General features: G+C 35.8%; 1 protein-coding gene across 1 annotated transcript in view; it reads left to right on the top strand.

The window, feature by feature from the left end:
* Sbf (SET domain binding factor) overlaps nt 1–26,673 on the top strand; it is a 181,566-nt gene that overhangs the window by 99,756 nt on the left and 55,137 nt on the right. Inside the window, exons 8-14 of the mRNA XM_089644755.1 lie at nt 2,547–2,738; nt 3,534–3,642; nt 5,893–6,029; nt 7,333–7,447; nt 8,525–8,709; nt 21,531–21,666; nt 25,240–25,361. Of these exons, the coding sequence (XP_089500881.1) occupies nt 2,547–2,738; nt 3,534–3,642; nt 5,893–6,029; nt 7,333–7,447; nt 8,525–8,709; nt 21,531–21,666; nt 25,240–25,361 (996 nt within the window). The remainder of the gene's footprint in view (nt 1–2,546; nt 2,739–3,533; nt 3,643–5,892; nt 6,030–7,332; nt 7,448–8,524; nt 8,710–21,530; nt 21,667–25,239; nt 25,362–26,673) is intronic.

Genomic DNA, 26,673 nt, shown 5'->3' on the forward strand with positions numbered 1-26,673 from the left:
TATCTGTCATTTTTTAAGGTTCGGGAATATAGAAAATAAAAAATCTATCATATTCTAAAAAAAGATACATATTTCACACACGAGTATGTGTTTAAATGAAAAATCAACCTACAATAAACAATTTTTTGTATAAAAATTTAAAATTTAGTTTAACTGCTCCATTAAATTTCATAATTTTAACTCCCTCCAAACACGACGTCTAATTTTTGATCAAATCTTATTGTTTAAAATCCTAAATAATGGTCTGGACTCACCAGAACTTACCAATTTAATAAATCTTCATATTCCGTCTAGATCAACCCGACAATCTGATTTATTTTATCTACCCTCTTGTAGAACAAACATTCGAAAAAATTCCCCAATTCCTCGTATATGTGCACAATATAATACAAAATTTTACAGCATTGACATGTTTGGTAATTTTTTTTTTATATATATTAACTCCACACAGGAGGCCCTGAAGAAAATAATTTCCCTCAGGGCCTATGTCATCTTTGGGGATGCTGTGTGGAGGGTCTTTTTGTGGAGAGGAAGGAGTGAACATGGGTCTTGAAGAGTCCCATGTTGTAGGAGGGAGGAAACACAGAGGCCGGCAGTTCGTTCCACAGCCGAGCTGTTGAACTTAAGAACAAATCGTAGAAGCGACCCGTTCTCATGTGACAAATGTCAACCGTGTACAAATGTTGGGCGCGCGTTTGGCGTGTATCCCGACTACGCACCGGTGCCGAAGGGATCAATGACGCTAGTTCCTCAGAGCATCTTCCATTGTAATACCGATAGAACAAGGACAGCATACCTACCTGACGCCTGTGCTCTAAAGATTGCAGTCCGTTTGTTAAGATTGGGGAATCTATCAAACGGACCGCCCGTTTTTGCACAGAGTCAAGGGTTTTTTTCAGGTATTTAGGGGCTCCGTACCAGAGATGGCTGCCAAATTCGACAGTAGGGCACACTTGCGATTTGTACAGGGTCAGCAGTTGTGTACTATTAAAGTATCTGCGGGCCCTGTACAGCACGCCCAGCTTCTGAGAGGCCAACTTTACTCTGGCTTCGATGGAGCCCCCGTACCTGAGCTGGTCACTTATAGTTACACCAAGCATATCAATGGAAGGCCTGTTCGGAAGATTTCTTCCGTTGAAGGAGACTAGATTATCATTTGGATCCCTTTTAGACGTAATCAGACAGGATTGGGTCTTTGAAACATTAAATTCGACGAGATTATTTTTACCCCAGGAGGAAATACTCTCGAGATAACCGTCCATTCTCTGCTTCAAAGCCCTCCGAGCCGTTGGAGTTTGTGTGCCCTTTGGGGGCTTGTCAAACAAAAAGCTATCATGAACTGTACTGTCATCCGCGTAACAATGAATCGGTGCACATGTCAAAAGGTCATTGATGTGCAACAAAAACAAAGTCGAAGACAGAACCGATCCCTGTGGGACGCCAGCATATAACCTAATAGCCAGGTAATAACCTAAAGAAATATCGATATGAAGTAATGCGTACGATCGATTATTAATATGAGAGTATGGAATGTATCGGGAAGATCTCCTATCCTCTTCCTATTTTTCTCTTTCTCTCCCCTTCCTTTAACACCAAATTAATTTTAAGATATTAAAACGTCATTTCCAATGAACTTTAGCATATGAAACTTCTGTGGCTTGACTTCAGTTAACTTGTATATTTATATCTATCACTGTATATTATATAAAAGCTGTTTGTTTCTTACAAATAAATAAATTACTGAATTGTTATTACATTAATTCCCAAAACAAAAGTTAAATTCGAATTAATTAGTATTTACAAATGCAGCTATTCCTAAACGCTTGGCTGCAACAATGTGTTTTTCAGTTTTTTTGAAGAGTAGGTAGGCACTTTTTGCACCGGGCTCAAAAACTAGAAATTAATAACATAACCGCATTTCGACATCATGGAGTAATTTTCATACATTAGTACCTATCTTCATTTTCTTATGCATTACGTACTGTATTCTGTTGATCATAGTCCCTTTGTAAAAACAGAATTAACCCCTCAAGTCTCTGGCATATTCTGTCGAAGCGTCGGAATATTTCCACTTTGCAATAAAATCCAATTAAATGGAATAATTCTGAACATAACCGAAAACTAAAAACTGTTTTTGAAAGGTGATAAAATACACTTCGTCCAAACCCTGAATTAAAATTAGTGATGATGACAAAATGCATATTTTATTAGACAAATGTATTATAAACATTTTTGTCATCTCACTTTTTTTTCATGTCATACAAAAATAATACATACAAAATTCACAAAGCTTCATAATTTGTTTTCAACTTGCGGTCGGAATCTTCGATTTCATAGAGGTGTGCATTTTAATTCATCTGTGGTTAACGTCTAGATTTGAATATAAAGCGTCTTGTTTTTTTCTTTCTTACACCGTTTAGATCATATTTCTAACCATGGCAATAAGGGAGACGTAAAGATTTCTATGAGACCATGTGAACTTTTCTTAAGAGCGAACAAATTAACCTGAGGGGTTAAGTGTACTAACGAATGATTTATTATTCCAGAAACTGCCTGACGATAATCCGCATCAACCCCTCGCCCGTCATAACATTCCACCGAGCGGCATTCCTGGGCGCGCGCGAACTGAGTGGCTGTCAGTTCACGGCGCGATTACTGGACTGCATGTTCTTCAACGCCTTCGTAGCGGAAAGGGGGCCACCCTGGAGGGTGTGCGATGTCTGGGATGAACTTTACAGGTAACTCGAAATGCATTATCTCATGTTTCAATAATATATTATCGTATATTACGTAAACCTTCTAATATTTTAAATACACCTGCAGTTTGCCATATTATCTAATTTTTTGGTTTTTAAATGTATATTTGTAACTATCTGTACCCCACCAAGCATTGCTGTGTCTCAGTCTGCCTGTGCAGATAGAGAAACAATCACTCGTGTTGCTTTTACGTACAACAGATGGTACTGTTTAAAATAAAAAAGCATGTTATTACCTTTCACAGGTAACATCTATATAAAAACACATGCATATTCTAATGCAATGTAGTGTCAAAATTTCAAAGCAATCGGTGAAGAATTTTCGGAGATTTAAGATTTTGAACAAACGAACATTTACATTTTTATTTAAATATATAGATATATTATTAAAATGGTGCAAAATAGTGCAATATGTATCAATAAGTCTAGAAAGTATCAGGCCTGGAAAAAATGCTTTGAAGTACCAAATCTGTTACTTACAAACCACTTTTCGGATAAAGTTTTATTGTATAATGTGGCAATTGAAGTTCTTTAGACTACGATTGGAAAACATTTTAATATTTGTGCCTGTTCTTTTTTTAATGATTTTTTTTTTGCATAAATCGAAACATGCGGCATGTGTTAAGTGGGAATTTCAACCTTATCACCATCTGCGTAAGAAGTGCGTGATTTCACACAATTCCGAATGTTACACATCAAGATACATTGCCTTAATAAACGTCCAGGTCTAGGAATTTAATGCCACCTATCTCGCAATAAGTTATCTGTTTCTTCCAGTAATATGCCGGAACAATTGAAGATGGAAGCGCAGGACCCAGAGCTGGAGTTGCTACACATACAAGAGTTGGCCAAACAGCTGTATATGAATGAAAATCCAAATGCACAGGTAAAAGTCTTACAACAGTATCTGTTTAACCTTTTGAACGCGTTAATTTGCTCCGTTTTATCTATACCCGTACGCGGTACATATTTTCAAATACCTATGCACGCAATTAAATGTCAAATTATAGCATTCTGGCATGATTTATTGCACTATATAGACAGAACAGATTATTCTCCACAATATGGTAACAAATCCTCGTGTGTCAACACTCTTAGATGTTTATAAAAACAAAATCATAAAATTTCATTCAAAGACGTACCGTATCTTTTGAATGTGGTCCCGCCATTCACTCGGCGTGTGTGTACTTAGGTGATAGACACAAGTGGGACACCATGAGCACTCATCATTTTTTGGTATGAAAACTTTTTCTAAAACTGGACACTTAAATTTTATGTCACTTAATATAATAACAAAATTGAACTAACGCCATCCGTTGACAAAATTGTAAACTATAGCACTCGAAGGCACAAAGAGGCTCACTTGATTATCGATGTTTTTTAATGAAATACAATTTTATTTTCGAGAAATTCTTGTAGATGTCAGCATTGTGATAGTTCTACGAATGTTCAAGCGAGCGGGAAATAAATTTATGTCAAAAGACCGCTGGAATATCGGCATTCAAAGTTTCCGTATCAACTGTTGATACAGCCGCGTGTGATTATGGACTTTTTGCCGTAACAACAGTCGATACGGCCGCGTGCATAGAGTTAATTTTGAAGGTGGTAAAAAACGTTTGAAGCTACGAGTGTCATTACAAGGTTAGCATTCTCATTAAAATAATACAACACATTCTCAGTAGATATCTCTAATTTTGATTTACCAAGAGAGCGATAGCCGTAACTACCTGTTTTACCATTTCTTATTTGGGATGTTTAAAACAAAATATTATAAGCATTAATTACTCGCCTGAAATATCCATACAAATTGAAAATATCTCCAGAGTAAAAATAAATGCCGCCGACGGGAATTGAACCCACTTGAATTGGTGCTCTGTACCACTGAGCTACGTCGGCATATTCCCAACCTGCCAAATAATTCAATATGTACAAGTACTTCAATCGACAATTACTGCTTCTTATATTTTTTTTCACCTGTAAACAACCAAATTTATTTTTGTAGGAAAGGCTTTGTTAGTGCTGAATTTCCCACTAGATGGCGTCGAGATATATCATATCTACATTTGTTGGTGAAATATTTTGACTTGACAAATATTATTATTTTTTTAATTATAAACTCATGTTTATAAGACAAGGTTTTTATGCATAGCACAAAGGATAACGAATTATTATAAAAATTAGTTTATCATTAAAAAAATAATATGATGTTTATGTAAAATTTTAAAATCATAACAGGTTAGCAGCTAAGTGGACAAATGTGTCGGGTTCCCACCCAGTCATCGTGGGTATAGTTCTCTTCTAGTCTTCCGTCACTGCACAGGCAATTTTTTTCACTTGTAATTCAGATATTGTCAGGTTATTTATAACCTGGAAATTGTCTGTCTATTAACCTCTCAGACAAAGACTTTTATCTAATATGTGTTCCTTTGAGAACTGTCAAAACGTGATAATTTTTGTGTTATTTACGAGTTTTGCTAAAAGCTTCATAACTCACGTTTTGGGAAATGTAGCCTCATTCTAAAAAATGTTTTGGAAAGATTATGAAATCCACTATCGCATTGTGTTGTAATACGTAAATATTTGCGTTTCTAAATATACATTTTATGAAAACGTCAGAAATATGTAAAAATTGCTTACAATTATTTCAAAGCTTTGAAAAATGTACTTTTTTCTGAGTATCATAAAGAAATAACACTTTATATATTGAAGAAATATAATTAAAAACTATTAGTCACCTCAAAATATTAACCGTTCAAACTAAAATATTTTTAATAAATTATTTAGAAACGCAATAAATTATGAACGAACAAGATGACAGATTCAATCGGCTTAGATAATGCAACTCTACGTTCCATAGATATTCTTGAATACAGACGCGTAGCGTTATTCATTATCGATACTCTGTTTTTTAAATCATGGCAATCCGTATACTAGTGATGGAAATAAATCGATTTTTGTAAAATCTCGCGCGTTTACGTGAAAAGACGTTCTAATGTCTTGACTGCTATTATCATATTTACGTCTTTTGGCGTTCTAATGTTCTGAGTGGTTAAATTTTGTATTTTTATCTTTCAAATTTTTTTCATACTTGAGGCATTAATGGTATGCTAAAGATATATTCCTGTTTGGTTTGCAGGGCTACCAGCAGAGGGTGCTGCGTCCACCAGAAGGAGTCTCAGCGAGGATTCATCAGCCCCCTTTACCGCGGCTGGATGGAAAGAGGATCCAAGCCATCATTGAGGAAGGGCTGGCTAAAAATAACCTAGCTGCCAAGTAAGTACCGAGCTAATCTTTAAGTTACCTGGAAAAATTAAGCATTTCTGTTACTTTTCTAATTGCTTCAGAAACATTTTGCACCAAGTCAATCTAAGCCAGTCCATTGGCATCCGATAGCTTCTGGATTCGGCTCGAATCAATTCAGACTCGTCTCATAAAATTTTTACATCTGGACTGTTAGCCTGCTAAAGTAATCAAAAATACTGATTTCAATTGTGTATCTATAACTCTATAACTCAGATTTCCTTTGAATTTAAGTAGTGTCGGTTTCAAAATTGGAACTGATTGCTTGAAAACTTCAGTGTATTAGGTAGGTACCTATAATAATATTGATTGCCTTTAATTTTGAATAGTATCCCTTGATTTTTTACGATTCTGCGCTAGGTATTTTTTTAATGGATAAAATGAATGTCAAAACGTATACCTGTCGAAAGGAACAAATTACGGGAAGCACAGAAATGTCATAGGGTAATTGGTTTTAATTTGCGAAATGGCGTTAATGTCACAATTATACATACTTGTTGTGTTCGCACAAACAGTTCTCCAACTCGTCGTGGAAGGAGTTTATAATAATTGGTTCTTTTAGAATAATCAGGGATTTATTATTACACCGCGTAATATAATGGTGACTCGATAGTCGACCTAACTAGAAGCTGGCTAATTGGAATCTGCCACAGTGAGATTCTCTGAGAGCCTTCCCACTGGCCCTGGCGACTACTGGCCACTGGCTCCATCTTACGGACTTCCACGCAAGCTCTATGCACTGCCATCTGTGCGTGCATCTATGAAGCTCTTACTTCCTAACAATACTCAAATAGTTACATATATACATATGTAATACAACTTGCCAACAAGTACAAAATACCAAGAGCACAGAAATATGATTGGATATTTCCATTTGGTTATTATTATAAACATTTATTGTTCAGTGAAAGTGGTAAGACACCATTTATATTTTAAAAAATGCAGCTTTTTTTTTTTTAATTTTCCTGCATTTTTCATAGGATGAGACATGACATATTCAACGCAAAACCTATTGACTGATGTGATTTGACTAGATATGACTTGACTGGAAGTGACTAAGGATGGGTTGTTTTACAGAATTTGAACAATTCATCAAATTTTAGTGTAAAAAAATTGTGAAAGTTATATTCAAGTTCTGTTCACTAAACTTAAATAATAACGGAACTTGAAAATTAACTTAAATTCGGTGAATTATTCAATTCATAGGTTCCTTAATTTGGTGCTAAATGAGCCTTAGTTAAAAATATATATTTATTTATCATCTGTATTGTTTCAGATTATCATCCATGCGTCCTGCCCAGCCCCGGATAGTGCCGTCAGGACCGGCACCAAATTCCAATATGGACTCCTTGTGCTCTCTGGCTCTTCCCAATTCTGCCAGGAGACTTGAGGTAAATAAATGAGATATTTTTTTAGTAGAGATGGTTCGTATCTGAAAATCTGAAATGGGCGTCTATTCCAAAGATTCGCATTATAAAAATTCTAACAGGAACCGTTTCCAAAAATAACCGGGTCCTCAGAAAAATATATCAGGATTATCAGTGACCACAAAGTCACTGGGATAAAGTAACCCGGGCACCCTAGATGATAACTCAACACAGTGACAATTCAACACACTTTTAAAAAGTGATATAAAAGTCATTAGAAACGATGAAAAAATTATTTTTTTTAACGTAACCTAACCTAACCTATGTAGTATTTTTTTTTTTATTTTAGCTTTCGTTATCGAGTAAATCGAGTTTGAAGTTGATTTTTTTTTTTTTTTTTTTTTAATCAAATTCTTATAAATTATTACTGAAGATCAAAGTACCCAACTAAATAAAACTATTTGATGGTAAAACAAATGAAGAAACTCGGATTTGAAGCATTATTTTGAAATCACCCTTCATTTAACCCGGTGTAATCATAAAATATTTCTGCTCTGCAGGGTTAAAACATCTGTTATTCAACCCTAAACACCAGAAAAAACTTTAACCCTAAAATAGCCGAAAAAATTTTTTTTTTGTTTTTTTTTTTTTTTTGAAAATGCTCAAATCAAAAAACTTTATGTTTTTTTGGGTTCCCCATGTGGTGTAGATTCTCCAGTTTCCCGCTTGTACTACGAGTTTCCGGACACCGTGTATAACTTTTAAAAAATGTGATGAATTATCATTGTGATGATTTATCTGGTTACCGTTTTTTACCCTGAGATTTAGTGTTTCTAAAATACATGTTAGTTGTTATTTCTTGTGTTTTGTATTTATGAAATCTTCAAAAAAATTTCCCCTTCACTTTTTTTATATGTAAATTATTTCATGTTGACCTATGTGAATTAATTTATTTTGACTTGTATTAATTCTCTCACAGTGCTGTCTGTAGTTTTTATATGTCAATCCTTTCATGTTTGCTTGTTTTAATTTTTTCATACAGGCTTACCCATGGCTCCATTTTTATAATACATATATCCAAATAATACTTGAATTTTCCAGGTGTTAAGAAACTGTGTGGCCTGCATATTTGAGAACAAGATCGCTGACGCGCGTAAGACCTACCCTGCCGCCCTTAGAGCCCTGAGGGCCCCCTCAGCCCGCAGGGCCCTGTGCGACGAACTTGCCAACCGGGTGCTGGGCAATAAGGCCGTACTGCAGCACCAGCAGTTTGACCTGGTCATCAAGTAAGTACAGACACCTTCATATTCAACAACAGACATGGTCATCAAATAAGTACAGATTCCCTTGTAATCAACAACAGACTTGGTCATCAAATAAGTACAGATTTCCTTGTAATTAACAACAGAATTGATCTTGAAACATGTCCTGATTCCTTCGTAAACAACAACAGACTTGGTCATCAAGTAGGTGCTGATTCCTTCATAATTAACAACAGACTTGGTCAAGTAAGTACATATTCCCTTGTAATCAACAACAGACTTGATCTTGAAACAAGTACTGATTCCTTCGTAAGCAACAACAGACTTGGTCATCAAGTAAGTGCTGATTCCTTCATAATAAATCTTCATATTCCGTCTAGATCAACCCGACAATCTGATTTATTTTATCTACCCTCATGTAGAACAAACTAATTCGAAAAAATTCCCCAATTCCTCGTATATGTTCACAATATAATACAAAATTTTACAGCATTGACATTTTTGATAATAACCTAAAGAAATATCGATATGAAGTAATGCGTACAATCGATTATTAACATGAGAGTATGGAATGTATCGGCAGCATCTCCTATCCTCTTCCTATTTTCCCCTTCCTCTCCCCTTCCTTTAACACCAAATTAATTTTAAGATACTAAAACTTCATTTCTAATGCACTTTAACATAAGAAACTTCTGTGGCTTGACTTCAGTTAACTTGTATATTTATATCTATCATTGTATATTATATAAAAGCTGTTTGTTTCTTACAAAATAAATAAATAAATAATTAACAACATCAGACTTGGTCAAGTAAGTACAGATTCCCTTGTAATCAACAACAGTTAAGTGAGTAAGTACAATACATTATTTACAGTATTCTTGTATTTATATTTTTAATATTGCACAATTTACATTAAGGATATTTTATTTCTTTAATTTATTGAAAAAATCTAAAAAATTTATTTTGTCATCCTGATTCTTCTCTGGACATCCTTATCCTTGCCGTTTTCTTCTTCTTGTTGGTACCTCCGTTTGCACTATCCTAAGAACTCCTTAGGCTTTATTGTAAAAAAGGCCCTGAGGCATGCGACCCTTTCTCCCTCTTCCACAAGAAATAAGTCAGCACGGAAATAGCCATAGGGGAGAGTCTGAGGGAGTGTTCTGGAGTCGATCAGGAAGTTTGTGAGGGTATAATGTCCCTGAAATTCATCACAAATTTATCACTAACGTTGACTAACGTATGTAGTTGAAAAAATAAATCAGATCCACACAGGATGGTAACATTTAAATCCGGATTAAAAAATGTTGGGTGAAGCCAAATATCTGATCTCTCCACATGTTCATAAGTTCATATTAAAAATGTTGGGTAAAGCCAAATGTCTGATCTCTCCACATGTTCATATGTTCATATTAAAAATGTTGGGTGAAGCCAAATGTCTGATCTCTCCAAATGTTCATTAGTTCATATTAAAAGTGTTGGGTGAAGCCAAATGTCTGATCTCTCCACATGTTCATTTTATTTATTTTATTTTATTTATTTATTTACGCCCAGAGGGCTTTTACATGGTTGGTAGTATAATTTTAATTTGACAGATATTTTGAAACATAAAAAATAAGAATAAAATTACATTTGATAAAAGCTATGCAACAAGACATACAAACACAAGAAACAAAAACAGAAAATTACAGCTATTCGTAGGTTTACATGATGTGTTTAGGAGTATTGTTGAAATAAATGTTTTAAATGATCCACAAATCATATTATCATATGTTCATATTAAAAATGTTGGGTGAAGCCAAATGTCTAATCTCTCCACATGTTCATATGTTCATATTAAAAATGTTGGGTGAAGCCAAATGTCTGATCTCTCCACATGTTCATAAGTTCACATTAAAAATGTTGGGTGAAGCCAAATGTCTGATCTCTCCACATGTTTATATGTTCATATTAAAAATGCAGGTACATTGAAACTTTAGAGACAACTTGCGGTGATCTTGTGATGAAAATAAACCTGTAAAATCGCTTCTGTTTACATTAAACTAGCGATCCGAGTGCGGCGCCAGATAAGATTAACTAATCGCTAGCGGCGTAATCATGTATTTTAATAGAACAGTTTATTAGTACTATACAAGGCAGAAATCCATGTTGGCAGTGTAGACATAAACATCATATGAATGGAAATGTCCTTAAGGTTAAACGCCACGTTCGTTATAATGTATGTGTTCATAGTTGGCGTTAATTTAATTATTTTATTAAAATTCACTTTTTGCAAGTTATTTATTTATTATTCATTCATTCCGTATCGGGCTTTTAAGAGGAAAATTGACAATTTATGTATGTAAGTGTGATAACTATTTTTTAAAAAATAATGAAAATACTAATACAATGATTAACATCAAATCCAAATAATAACACCTGATATTGTAAATAAATCAAAGCTTAAAATATAGAAGAAAGTATGTACATTGTACATTTATATATGCATACAATTATTCATGTTTGTTGCAAAAATACATTTTTTGTTTGACTTCACTTACTCATTGTTTTTATTTTTTTTTTAAATATTTTATATCAACCCCACGCAGGAGGCCCTGAGGAAAATAATTTCCCTCGGGGCCTAGACCATCTTTCGTGATGCTGTGTGGGGGGATTTTTTTAACCAATCGAGTGCTCGCTTCGTTAACTGGATTATGAGTGTGAGTGATAGGCGTTCGAGTTGAAAATTTCTCACCCTCATTTAAAACATCGTAAATGCGTGAATTCTGGGTTTCAAAAATGGCATATTATGGCGTGCGATCACTCAAGACGTTTTGCAAACCCGGCATTATATGCCGAAAATCACTTGAACGGTTAAGGAAAGGAAGAAGAGAAAGTTCTTAAGGTCATGCGATGACCAGTGTTTTTTGATATAGTGTCCTCTGCGTGCAGTTTTATCTTTTATAAGCATAAACTTTTTAATATAAGTGTGTTTGTCGGAAGTGACTTGCCAGGTAAGTATGTTTTGGTATCTTCTCTAAATAACAAATGTAGATCCTAGGAAATAAATTGTACAGCGCCCTTGAGGTGATTTTTCACAAAAATGGCGCTCTACAAATTATCCAATTATTATTATTATTATTATTCTTGGAAAGTGTAAGGTATGAGGGTTGGGTAGGAATTTAGGGACCAGTATGTCCAGGAGTGACGGACTTATGAATGTATCCCTCCCAATGGGGCGCAAGGCGATGGGTCGAGAGACCGATTGGAGAAGTCTAAGGGTCTACCCAAACCGGCCTCTCCCGATCTGGCACCCACGCAGGTGGTGGGCAGGCGCATCCTGAACACACCTCGCGAACCAATTGGGTCGACCTATGGTGTTGGTTATTCAATAAATAGATCCCGGGGCGGCGGTACCCAAAACCGCCTCAAATTCAGAATGCGCCCGACAACCCGCATCCAAATTCTAAAGAAGATTAGAGGTAAGAGCCATTAGTAAAACTATTGGTGTTAGACTGAAATTATTTATAATAAAATACTCACAGCATTCAATGGGCACATTTTGGGTTGATCAAACATTTCAAGAATTTCCAAGAAACCTTTTCCAACCCATTTAAAGAGGAAAAGACAGGCGTTGTCATCTTTAAATTCATAGGCGTTTGGCTTGTACGTATCGGCTCCATCATCTTTCTTGTCGATAGTTATATAAATCTGTAATGAACATTAAAAAAAAAAAGTTATAATAATAGTAATTTCTTTATCCCGGAATGTGGGGAGATTAGTGCAATCCCACATGTACCCGACTAAATGTCGTATGTACACAGACTGTAAAATAGGGGTTAGTTACACGCCGCAAACGACTTTGTAAAATGCAAATTAATTGACTTTCGTCCTGAAAAGGACGTTTCTGGTACATACACGACTTTTGTGCAAAATGCAAATAAGTGAAAGATAGAAAGATCCTCTAAAAAGGCGGTTAAGTATGTAAAGGTCTTTGCAAGCCTCGTGGTTCCCGCCGGAGTCTAGTCGATGCGTGATACTTCAGTCAATGAGGGAGAAGGGCCAATAAAATTCTCAGAACTCAGCAGAAAGGGGGCTGCGGCAGGTAGCTGGTAGGTGCGAAGATACATATATATAGACCCAATGGAGAAGGAGACTTTAAAATTAAAAATAGCTGCTTTTTGTTAAAATTGCGACTCTACAACGGCACATAAAAAAAGGTCAGCGGCTCGTTTATGGCTTCTCATTGGTCGGATTTCCATTGCCGTTGGAGCTTATGAGCCTGTCTCAAACTACCCACACTTTCTACCCGCTGCCCGCCGGCCAATTGTTTATTGTTTATTTTTTACGTTATTAAGTTATTTTCAGGAATATAACGCACAAGCGTCCGATATACCACAACTTCCTTCGGGAAAGCAAACAATGTTTATTTTTTTTTTATCACTAGTTGTACCCCGCCATGGAGAAACAATAGCGCATGTTGCTTTTACCTCCAACAGACTGTTTTTAAAAAAAAGCATGGTTATCCAACATATTGCGCAATTTAAATAAAACATGGTTTTACCTGTCACAGGTGACATCTATATAATGTATGTTTATAAAAACACATGTGTATTCGAATGCGACGTTGTGTCAGAATTTCAAAGCAATCATTGAAGAACTTATGGAGATTTAAAATTTTTAACAAACGAACATTTACATTTTTAGTTATTCCTTTCGGATTTTACATATGATACTTATAGTATAAGAAACACAAGTGAATAACAAAGCAAATTAAGATCCGGTTAATGTAATACAATATCTATCTTAAATAACTGGCTTGAGATAGATGAGAAACACAGTAAATGCTTATAGATAGGTGTATAATAATTATATATCAAGTTGTAAAGTTCTAAATGAGAAATAAAGTTCTAAATGAGTAAATAATAAATAGCTCTTATGAGCTTGTGTAACATCAACTAATACAACACAGAAGTTAAGTTATAAATGTAAAAAAAAGCTAACAGTGTGAGATCTTGTACTCAGTACAATGATTAAAAAAAATATTTTTAAATTTCCCAACTTTTATTGACAAGTGCTGCCATCTTCATGTTGAGGTGGGAAACTTTTTAGACTACCCTCGTATTGACGACTTACAATTTTTGGGTTAATTGCTTTTTTGTGCCGAGAGACCGGCCGCCGCTGTAAAGAGTTATACTACAGAACAGATAATCCCTAGAAGTGTAATCTAAATCGATTTAAAAGAAAACTGAAGTCGCCTCGCCAATGAAATTGATTGTCCTAGAAAGAATTTTGGTATTTTAAAATGTTTGATCAATTTAACCAAAAGTAAGGAAAAATTGAGCTTACTTCAGGCACATGGACACGTCCACAGCATACTTTTAAAATATATATATTAGAGTTGTATAACTGGCTCTTTGAATAGGGATTGCATGAGTAAATTAATCATATTATTTTTATGATAACAATAACACAGTTAAAACAATGGAAGACGGCCAAGGCCATTTACCAGTTTTTGTTTTAGTCTGTATGTAGGTTTGTTTTTAAACATGCAATGTTTTTTTTTGCATTAACTCAACACAGGAAATTATTTTCCCCAGGGCCGATGTTATCTTTGGAGATGCTGTGTGGAAGGTCTCTTTGAGGAAAGGAGTGAAAATGTTGTAGAAATGAGGAAACACAGAGGCCGGCAAATCGTTCCACAGTCGAGCTGTTGGAACTCAAGAACAAGTTGTAGATATGACACTCGCAGCATCTTCCATTGAAATACCGTTAGAACAGGGACAGCATTACCTGACCTGTGCTCTAACGATTTCAATTCATTTTTTTAAGATAGGGGAATCTATCAAACGGACTGCCTATTTTTAAGATAGGGGAATCTATCAAACGGACTGCCTATTTTTAAGATAGGGGAATCTATCAAACGGACTGCCTATTTTTAAGATAGGGGAATCTATCAAACGGACTGCCTATTTTTAAGATAGGGGAATCTATAAAACGGACTGCCCATTTTTAAGATAGGGAAATCTATCAAACGGACTGCCTGTTTTTGCACAGGTCAAGTATTTTGAGACTCCAGACCAGAGAATTATAGTTCCTATTATTAGAAAGTTTCATTAAATTGTTTTAAAAAGAAATGAGGAGATTACGCCACCAACTGGAACTGTTATCGATCGATATTTAACTAACTAACGAACCATCACATATATAGTCAATTCTGTTTTTACACAGTATTGAAATAACACGGTCCACAAAGCACAATACAATATTATATGTATCCAGACTTAGAATTGAGTTAGAATCGAAAAAGAATTAAGAAGAAGCTACAAGACAAAAGTGTTCATATCCTTGATATGCCTTATATTGTAGGTATTAGGCATTAAAATCGCTTGACAAACGGAGTCTAGAAACATTCAATTTCAAGCACAAAACTGTTTTTAATTTATTTTGTAAATAATGTTAAAAAGAAAGCAAAAGAGCTCATCAAGTGAAACTGTCACAGATCTATCATCTTAGCTATAATACTGTATTTTTTTAAAGTTGTTGCCTTTATGCATTCATACATTTCTATTGAAAAAAAATTTTTTTTAGTATTTTACATTTATAGTTTTTATTGAGTAATTTATTTTTTCATTTGTATTCTACTCAAGTGAAACGATAGGAAAACCTTCAATTTATCTAAAGCATATTTTTGGTATTCATAATGTACACCAATTCGGTATAAAGATTAATCAAAATAGTGATTTGGCATTAAGCTTCGCCTTAAGACAGAATTTCAATGATGGAAGTGATATCGTACAAAACATGCCAAAACCGAAGCATTACCTGACGTGACATTATGTATTACACATTGTTTTTTTTAAAACATGTTATTCTTTGAAACCTATCCACCGTGGTAAAATTGAATTAAATTTAGGTACGTATTCACGGTGTTCGGAAACTCGTAGTACAAACGGGAAGCTGGTAAGTCTACATAACATTTGGAGTCAATTTTGTGGTATAATTATATTTTATTTTTCGTTTTCGATTAAATAAATTTTTCAAGCCAAACTGTCGTTTATATCAGCTATTTAAGGTTTTCTTTTAAAGCGTCGTAGTAAAAGTAGACTCGGCTCAAAAAGTTTTTTTAACGCTTTAGTTGCCGAAAAAATGAAAAAACTAACTAAATTTGTGTTCTCTATGTTACGTAGTTTCACTACTTTCCCGCTTGTACTACGAGTTTCCGGACACCGTGAATACATACCTGCGTTTAATTCAATTTTACCGGTGGATGTTGTGGAAAGAATGCTAGATGATAGGACGTCAAAAGTTACGATCAAGCCAGTGGAAGCGATCCAGAGGCAGACCAAGGAGCGGGTAATGAACTGTGTGGAAGAGTGATTTGTTTTGATCACATCTGCCCTGATGATGGACACTGCTATGCTGTCCGAAACGTTTGGCTAAAGGAGGTAGCGCAACATGGCATAACACCCCAAAAACAAATCTCTTTAATACTTTTTGCCGTGAAAATCTCAAATCATACCAGTGTGGAAGAGGATTAGGTAGGACGGGAAGAATGAAGGACTGGAGGCGAACGGCGACAGAACATTTGAGGATGAGTTCAAATCATACCAGTGTGGAAGAGGATTAGGTAGGACGGGAAGAATGAAGGACTGGAGGCGAACGGCGACAGAACATTTGAGGATGAGTTCAAATCATACCAGTGTGGAAGAGGATTAGGTAGGACGGGAAGAATGAAGGACTGGAGGCGAACGGCGACAGAACATTTGAGGATGAGTTCAAATCATACCACTGTGGAAGAGGATTAGGTAGGACGGGAAGAATGAAGGACTGGAGGCGAACGGCGACAGAACATTTGAGGATGAGTTCAAATCATACCAGTGTGGAAGAGGATTAGGTAGGACGGGAAGAATGAAGGACTGGAGGCGAACGGCGACAGAACATTTGAGGATGAGTTCAAATCATACCACTGTGGAAGAGGATTAGGTAGGACGGGAAGAATGAAGGACTGGAGGCGAACGGCGACAGAACATTTGAGGATGAGTTCAAATCATACCAGTGTGGAAGAGGATTAGGTAGGACGGGAAGAATGAAGGACTGGAGGCGAACGGCGACAGAACATTTGAGGATGAGTTCAAATCATACCAGGGTGGACAAGAAGATTAGGTAGGACGGGAAGAATGAAGGACTGGAGGCGAACGGCGACAGAACATTTGAGGATGAGTTCAAATCCCACCCCGGGGTGTAGCCCCTCGATGATGATTATATTACTTAACAAAATGAAAGTATACTTCTCTTACACCTATGTTTTCGTCCATTGGCGCACCTAAATTAAAGAAGCCATCCATGGCCTCGTGAGTCCGGTTCACCTTGTGCCTCTTCACGCTGATTTCGTATTTGTACATCTGTGGGTCCGGGCATTGCTGCATATTTTTGATGATTATATCTGCTGGACCTACCTAAATAATAAATATTTTACATAATTTGTAATATTCGGAATCGGGCCACTAACAATAACACTCCTTATGTAGATGGTGATAAGGTTGAAATTCCCGTTTACCAGCCGCATGTTTTGATTTACGCAAAAAAATGACAAAAGCAATGTTTTATTTATTTATTTTTGAAGTGCTGGCACAAATATTAAAATATTTTCCAATCATTTTCTAAAGAACTTTATTTGCCACGTTAAACAATAAAACCATTATCAAAAAGGGTTCGTAGAACTGGTCTTATGAAAAGTCTTGTTATTTCGAAGGCCGGCCAAGATGTGTTCTATTCGCAGTATTTAATTAAAGCATTTAAAATATTTGTAAATGATTGAATTTTCAAACCAAAGTACATGATTTAGCTTTACTTTGCCTTAACCAATAGATTTCAGACCAACGATTCAAGTGACAAATGTAACTGGACATTGAACTATGTGATGTTGAACAATTCCGCATATCCAATATGCTCCAAACTACTCGGTATGGACAGAAACTAGCTGAGGGAACTGGTAGGACTACTAACGGGACACTGCCATCTCAGGAGACACATGCAGATATTTGGAGTGGAAAACACCAATAGATGCAGGAAACGTGAAGAGTGTTATGTCATGTTACCGAAGATTATCTAAAACCTATTGTTTGTTTTGTAAACTCACCATTTGCCGCTTTTCCCCCACGACATTGCCAATAATTCCAATAATTATTAAAAAATAAATCCATTTAACCATTGTGGTATTAAAATTGAACATTGCGCAATGGAAACTTCCGGTGGAATGAAACCACCGTTGCAGTTCAAAACGTTGGACATGGTTTCATGTCAACATGTTTGCATGCCATGTTCAAACCATTTCCTGCCTATTGTAGGAGCCTACATTGTACCAAGATACACGTGCATTTATTGTGCAAACAATTGTTTTAGTCTAAAATGGCAGTAAACAGATATTAATCGTGTAATTTAGGTAATTGTAGTAGATCAATGAAGGTTTTTCTAAAAAGAACTATGTTGCTAATTATGGTATCCTACCGCTGAGAGATCTGGTTTAATTTTTTCTTACAATTTTTCTTCCTAGCTCCTAAAATCTTTAACCTTATCCCTGAAAACCTAAAAACCGTGAGTCAACCCCATTCCTTTAAAAAACAAATTACGAAATGGATCCTTACACACGGAATACATTATAACTACAATACCCATTCATTCACTCGAATTTAATTTTTAATATTATGAATGTGTTTGATGTTCGGCAGCTATATGCAAAAACTATCCTAACTCATCTATACTTAAATATACATAATTACTACGAAAAAAGTTCAAATACACGATGTACTCGAAGCAACAACAAAAACTTACTACAAATACCGATAACTACGTTTGGTCAACGAAACTTTAAATACTTTGCGACAAGACTCTACAACATTCTTCCAGACAGCATAAAACAATGTGATTCACAAAAAAATTTCAAAGATAATGTAAAAATTTGGATCAAAAATAAGAATAGGGCCTTCTGGGTGCATTCACCCAAATTCGCAGTTATTGAAGTCACCACATTATTGAGCGAATACATCTTAATACAAGTATAGGTATGTTCAAAGGTATTAGGAACTAACACGAAAAATTCTGCCTCAACACAGGCTAGCCTAGTGAGGCGGTATTTGAGAAACCTCAACTGTACTTTTATTTTCTTCTTACCTTCACAATATTATGTTTGTATTAATAGTTCTTCATTTTTGTAAATTTTATAACCCTAAATATAAAAGTTACAAATCAATGTACACCATAATATGTATGTATAGTTGTAATGTGTAAACTTTCCTAAATAAAGATATTATTATTCTACACTCTATCAATTTACTCACCTTTCAGACAAAACATAATATATACTTATTCCCCAACTTAGCGGTATAGTATATACATAATTAATTAGTGTGATCTATATACTAATAATTTCTCAAAATTTTCATCTTCTCATTATTCTCTAACTTCTCCATCCACTTCTTGCAACCCAAACTAGCTATACATCATTTTTCTTACTTTTTTTTTTATACTATAGTAATGTATAGATTCTATGTCCGCAAACTGTAAAATTCACCCGCCATAACACAGGGTCATCCCTAGCATGGAGGGTGAAATATCACAAAAACCACATGTACTCTCTAAATCATGTATCAATAAAATAAAATAAATTTATTGTTTGTATTAACAGTTATATTAGCACAGTTTAGGGTTATTTCACTTCAAGTGCACTTTACGATAATAAACTTACAAATAATGATTTTGTAACCCGTTCAGTGATCAGGTCCTTAAGAATTACTCCTACAGTTTATATATATTAATAAAAATGTTAATGTTTGTTTCTTCAAAATCATAACTAACTAACTAACTAACCATCACGCCGTTTCCCCGCAGGGGTAGGCAGAGAGGACGGACCGCCAAACAACTCGGTCTTGGCACACACTCCTTGCCTCATTCACATTCATACATCGTCTCATACATACTCTTCTATTGTTCTGCCTCTTGACATGGCCCGACTCAAGTATCTGATTCACTTGATCATGCCATGTCTTCCTCGGGCGTCCCAGACTTCTGCTACCATTTACATTTGCATCGTATATTCTCCTTACACTCCTTTCTTCGCTCATTCGCTCTACATGCCCAAACCATCTAAGCGTCCCTTTCTTGATCTTACTCATTACGCTTACATCAGTCTTGCACTTTTTGCGGATATCCACATTCCTCACACGATCATACATGGTTTTACCACACATACGCCTCAGGGATCTCATTTCAACAGCATTCAATCTATAAATTTAAATTTCCGAAAATTTCGACACAACGTTTCATTCAAATATGCATGTGTTTTTATATACTTATACTATAAAGCTGTCACCTGTGACAGGAAGAAACGTGAAAGGAAAATGCGCAATTGTTTTTCTATCTGTTCAGACATACTGAGCCACGGCAACACATGGCGGGGTACAGCTAGTAGTTGATAAAATAAAATGGCAAAATATACAGTACTTAATTTAAAATTTACGATTTTTACAACTATTTTTATGGCTGTTTGCATCAAATTTAGGTAATTTTTTTGTTGTAATAATATTTGGCTAATTTATATAGCGCCGTTTTCATGAGAAATCACCTCAAGGGCACTGATGACTTATGTTTAATAACATATTGATTACAATGATTGTATGATAATAGTTCAAGACAAATAATTACATAGTTTCAAATTACAATGGTAATCAAAATGTTTTGTTTACATGAATGACACCAATTCACAATTCATATACAGGGTGATAATTTTATTTATAACTCAATTCTATCACGGTAGCCAGGTTATTTTTTGAGTTGTTTAGTTTAGGGGTTTTTTCGACCAGCGAGACTTGAAGACGGATCTTTGTTAGTCGCAAACGGATTTGAGAAAAGATTTTGAAATTTTAAAATTGTTTTCATATAGTTTATTTTGTTTATATATTTATGAAAATCGTACATAAATATCTCTCCTGTGCAGTTCCCCAGGATAGCTACTTATATTCAGAAAAAAAAATTCTCTCTAATTTTTTCCCAGGTAATATTATAATGAAGTACAAAAATATTAAATATTGAACACGATATTAGTGATTTCTAAACGAAAATCTGAAACAGAAAAATCAGTAAAGGATCGTTTAGAAATCACTAATATTGTCTTCAATATTTAATATTACAATTTGAGGTTTTACTCAATAAAGTTATTCCGAAAAATAAATACAAAAATATTCTTGAGATTTATTTTAGTACGCTGGGAGAAATTTTTATGGTTTAAAATATCATAAAATCGTGGCAAGTGCGGTGAGCTACTGGTAAATCCACCGTGCATTTCTTAGCATTCTAGGGATTTGGTCACAAAAGTTTTTTTTATTATTAAAAATAGGTCCACTTTAAGGGGGTCACAGATTATGCCATAAGTTCAAAGCGTTTTATATAACTCCATATTGCTCCCCATACAATCCATTACAGACCTGTCACACCTAAAAAGATGATGTGTTATAAGTGTGGGTGTGGCGACGATATGCGCTACAATCTGCTAGCCAGGCTATATTTGAAAATTATGCAACCCCATCTCCTGCTTATGGCAGGTGAGGGGATCAGAACAATTTACGAAGCGCCATAATTATGCGGCTGTCATCTGTCAAAGTGACAGATCCCATGCAAAAAAATGATATTCTGCAACAGTCTTCCATTTGATCTGACCCCCTCTCCTGAGGAAGATTATAGTGTAGTGTGTCATCCCAACATATAATACATATATGCCCAAATTATGCGCGCATAATATAGCATGGCTTTATGGAAGTTTCTAGTCTTAAAAAATTAAATCCCGTTGATAATATTTTTGTTGTTCTTTACAGATTGATGAACTGCGCCCTCCAGGACGATTCAGCCATGGACGAACAAGGAGTGGCAGCCGCCCTACTCCCCCTTGCCACCGCTTTTTGCCGGCGCCTTTGTACTGGCGTAATACAATTTGCCTACATGTGCATACAGGTATTGGATTTATATTTGTTCTGTATCAGCAGGATAATATGCTACCTGTCTATTATATAATAATACTTCTCTTAGGGGTATTTCACTATCTCTGATTATGTTCTGACTAAGCACTAATCCGCGGATTAGTCATTTTTTCGTTTTCGCTATATCTGAATAACACTAACGCTCGGGTTAAAGTTCGATTTGACTAATCAGTGCTCGAACCTCACGTTAGGCGCTATTCCTCGAATCAAAGATGGCGTCAAAACATTCCGAGTTTGACAGCGGAGAAGTGAGTCGAATTTTTTTGAATGAATTTGAATGCTTGTATGATCCATCCTGAATTATTTGATTGTGTTCAAAATAAGAAACAATGTATTAATTCGACACGAATCTATCTAAAATGACCTGATAATCAACATAACATAACCAAAAAAATGCACACTTTGCGGTGTGCGGACTATGACGCATGACAGCCGTGGCAGTAGATGGAGTAACTGCAAACATTTTGCGATGTTGCCAGACTATTTCGAGTGTTATCTATCCGGAAGCTCGGAAACAATGGTGAAACGGTCGCCGTTGAATAACGAAGTTATTCTGATCTTTAAAGCCAGCCAACGGATAGCTAGTCAGATATTTAGCCCGACATAGTGAAATACCCCCTTATTATTGCTCTACTGGAACTTCCGATCATGACTACATCACGACTTCACATTCTCATTCACATTAACAACATTGAGCGAATACAAAAAAAATTTCTACGTTTTATAAATTTTAAATTAAATATCCCTGTCGAAGACTTAAAATACAATTTCTTATTAAATACTCTAAAAATACATACATTAGAAGATAGACGTAAAATAAACGATTTAACGTTCTTATTCAAAATACTTAACTCTAAATTCGACTGTTGTGAACTCCTGCAACTTATAAACATACATACACCCACAGTAACAACACGACAAAATACAATATTCTACAGCAGCACACAAAAGCGTAACTACATTGCCCACAACGACTTCACACCATGGGAAATCATTACTTGGGGTGATGTTGACATATTCAATACCAACTTGGCAAGTTTTGTGGATCATTTAAAACATTTATTTCAACAATACTCCTAAACACATCATGTAAACCTAGAAATAGCTGTAATTTTCTGTTTTTGTTTCTTGTGTTTGTATGACTTGTTGCATAGCTTTTATCAAATGTAATTTTATTCTTATTTTTTTATGTTTCAAAGTATCTGTCAAATTAAAATTATACTACCAACCATGTAAAAGCCCTCTGGGCGTTAAATAAATAAATAAATGACTTGTTTATGGCGTTTTTGAAGGGACTTGGGCACTTGTATATTCACTGGATTTGTCACTACAGTCGAGCTGTACATTAGGTGCTCTTCTATTTACCTTATTTCCCGATTCATTAATGGGAATATATTTATAGAGTGGAAGATACTCTCAGTATTGCCCTGGGGAAAGACCATCATTCAGAATCGAAGGCCGTGATATCCAGGTACTTCCCAGCCTTCCTCTTCCCCATCCTCTTCCCTTCTCTGCTCCCTTCAGCCTCACAATATACCCCAATTGGGGATGCCATAGTTCTACTGGATGAACAGTTTGAACTCATGTGCGGTATTTACATAAAAAATAAATTGTCATGCCTGAAAATGATTTGATAATGGAGATTTACGTACATTAATTCCTGAAGATGCTTTACATAGAATAAAGAAGAACACAAGAAATGTGACGTGGGTGTGTTTTGTAATCCAAAAGCCTGACCATTCTTTGCTTAAATTTCTAATACAGAAATTCGTTTCATCAACATTATAAAATTTTCAATTCTATCAAATATAATAGTGATATAGTAAAATGTCAGGCAGTGTAAGGAAAACAGCGCATGCTAAATGGGCTAGAACCACAGACATATGAATATATAGACTAGAAATTAAAGGTGAGGGGTAAAATCAACTGTTGAAGAACGAAGGGGGTAAAGCTGACTGTGATTCGTCAATAAATCAATCTGACAGTATATAGGCATCTCGCATTATAATATCACCATTTAGTTCTTAAAAGTAAAATCTGCTTTTGAATGAATAAACATTTTTACATGGGAGCGCAAATTACTCGCCACGTTATGAACAAATTTGCGAAGTCCAAATTCGGCAAAAAAAAAATTCTTCTATTTTCAGAGTCGAATATTTTGTTTACGTGTTTAGTTAAGACACTTTTATAAGTGTTCATAATTTACTTCCCAGTAACAATGATGCGCACACTTGAGAATCGCTACATTCGACCAGATGTATCTCGATGTGATAGTATATGTTTCTACAACTGATTCATATTATACTATGTGAATAAGCTTAAAATGATGCTTACATATGGAATGTAATACGACAATTGGGTTTATTCTCTTTTTCACATCTATTTTTACAAGTTTTCATAGCACAAGCCACTATTTTTCCGTGTTATTTCATAAAATGCCTCGACCATAGCTCGACGCTAGTTCGAACAAGAGTGATGACGTCACATTCTCAAGATTCACGGGAATCCATACGCGAGCCCAGCCGGCTCCAATGGAACCGGTATGGGGAGTGGGGAATAATACGCTTTTAATCACTTAGGGCAGGTCTACTAATATTCATATGTCTATGGCTAGAACCAAAAGGTTCTAATTGGACATTGGTTTCCATTCAAATCTGCGTGGAACGCAATTTTAGGTGTGTACTATCTTTTTTTTTTTTTTTTTATATTTACTCCACACAGGAGGCCCTGAAGAAAATAATTTCCCTCAGGGCCTATGTCATCTTTGGGGATGCTGTGTGGAGGGTCTTTTTGTGGAGAGGAAGGAGTGAACATGGGTCTTGAAGAGTCCCATGTTGTAGGAGGGAGGAAACACAGAGGCCGGCAGTTCGTTCCACAGCCGAGCTGTTGAACTTAAGAACGAATCGTAGAAGCGACCCGTTCTCATGTGACAAGTGTCAACTGTGTACAAATGTTGGGCGCGCGTTTGGCGTGTGTCCCGACTACGCACCGGTGCCGAAGGGACCAATGACGCTAGTTCCTCAGAGCATCTTCCATTGTAATACCGATAGAACAAGGACAGCATACCTACCTGACGCCTGTGCTCTAAAGATTGCAGTCCGTTTGTTAAGATTGGGGAATCTATCAAACGGACCGCCCTATTTAGTGATGTTTTTTTCCATTTGTTTGTGTTCTCACAATATAACATAAATCATTATATTTTGTTGTTGTTGCTTCTGTAATCTAATGCCTACTCATTTTTGTGTAACTTTTCTAACTACTGGAGCGCTGGGGTATTTATAAAATAAATGTCTTGAGAGATGGTACTTCTGGGCACTCAGTTTTGGATTCGGCCACGCTCATTCTAAAAATCGTATCTCTAAATATTAATATTGAAACATATAAACTGCTTACTGTAGTTTAAAGCCGAAATCGACCTGTATTTTATCATTTATCTCATATTTGTAGGTTTTATAATTAAAAAAAATATATCATTTCCCTAAATTTAGGCAGTGACCTATTTATGGGTAGCCATCGTTAAACTGATGAAGCTACTAATTTGTTCCAGGAACATCCAGTTTGGCAGAACCAGCAATTCTGGGAGGCGGCATTCTACCAAGATGTGCAGAGAGACATCAAGGCTTTGTACGCCCCGCCATCCACAACATCCCTCCAAGCTTCTAGTCCAAGGTAAGCTTCATCAGCATCGATGATACAGTGCCTAAGGTTACAGTGCCTTAAAAGCTACAGCTTCTTTCATTGATTGTCTTCACTTTGTCTTCTGCACTATTCCTCAATCAAGTTCATGATGCCAATTACTTGAGCATTCTTCAAAAGTTTTCTTTCCGTTTTCTTAACACTTCTCAAGGTACAGCCACCCCCGGAACCATTTATTGAATAACCAACACCAGTGCCATAGGTCACGTACGTATGGTGACTGAGCAGGGTTGCCCGGGTCTATGGGGTGAGGTACGTCTAGGTTTTGGGCGTGGCGGGCCGTAAGGTGAGAACCTGGTTAAGGGATACCTTTTATCATCTCCTGCCGGACTCTCTCGACCCATCGCTTTGTACCACAGTGGGAGGGATGGATTCATACACCCGTCACTCCTGGACACATTGAGCCCCAGATTCCTACCCACCCCTCTTAACCTTTTCCTTCCCAGACCTTCCTCTCCTTCCTTTCCATAAAAATACCCTCCTCACAGCATCCCCAAAGATGATAGGTCCTGAGGGAAACGTTTTTTCATTAGGGCTGTTTGGACAAATGGAAAAAAAAAACACTTTAACAGTCGCACATTTTTAATTACTGTAGCACTTTGTCAGCCGTTCATGAGCGTCAATCGTGACGTTTTCGTTCTAGAAGATGCTAATCACGGCTACCACTCGTGGTCGAGTTTCATACGGTTTATATTAAAATCTTGAGTTCTTTTCGTGATATGCGTTATCGGAAACCATAGTGTAGCTGGATGTTGGGCAATTCATATATGTGAAGTATGCGGGTGCGAAGCGACGAAACCTTGCTCACACCGCCTCGTCAGCGCACCGTCAGTGCACTGGCCATAGAGTGCACGTGTTCAATTTTTTGGTGAGGTGTAATCGTCTTGTGTCGAGGAAAATGACAGACATATCCACTTGAGCGATTGGTTTCATATATAAACATTTACCATATTATTTAATTAATACCATTCCTCAAAATATTTATATGCAAACATATGAAACTGTTTACTGCAGTTTAAAGCCAATGAATCCACCTAGATTTCACCATCTATCCCATATTTTTAGGTTCTATAAATTTGGCATATTATGGAAAGCTCAACACGTTTTCGCAAACTTTCCAAAAATCACTTGAGTGCATATTACAAAATAATAAAGATTCACGTGTAGAGGAGGATTATGTTAACAACCCTTTTTCAAAAAATACCACACACAAAAAGTCTAAACGTATTAAAAAGCATTAAAAAATAAGAACATTTTTGTTAATAGAGCAAAAATATATTGATAT

Source organism: Hesperophylax consimilis, chromosome 21 (assembly GCF_061612785.1).
Source record: "Hesperophylax consimilis isolate HC1 chromosome 21, BYU_Hcon_1.0, whole genome shotgun sequence".
Taxonomy (NCBI): Eukaryota; Metazoa; Arthropoda; class Insecta; order Trichoptera; family Limnephilidae; genus Hesperophylax; species Hesperophylax consimilis.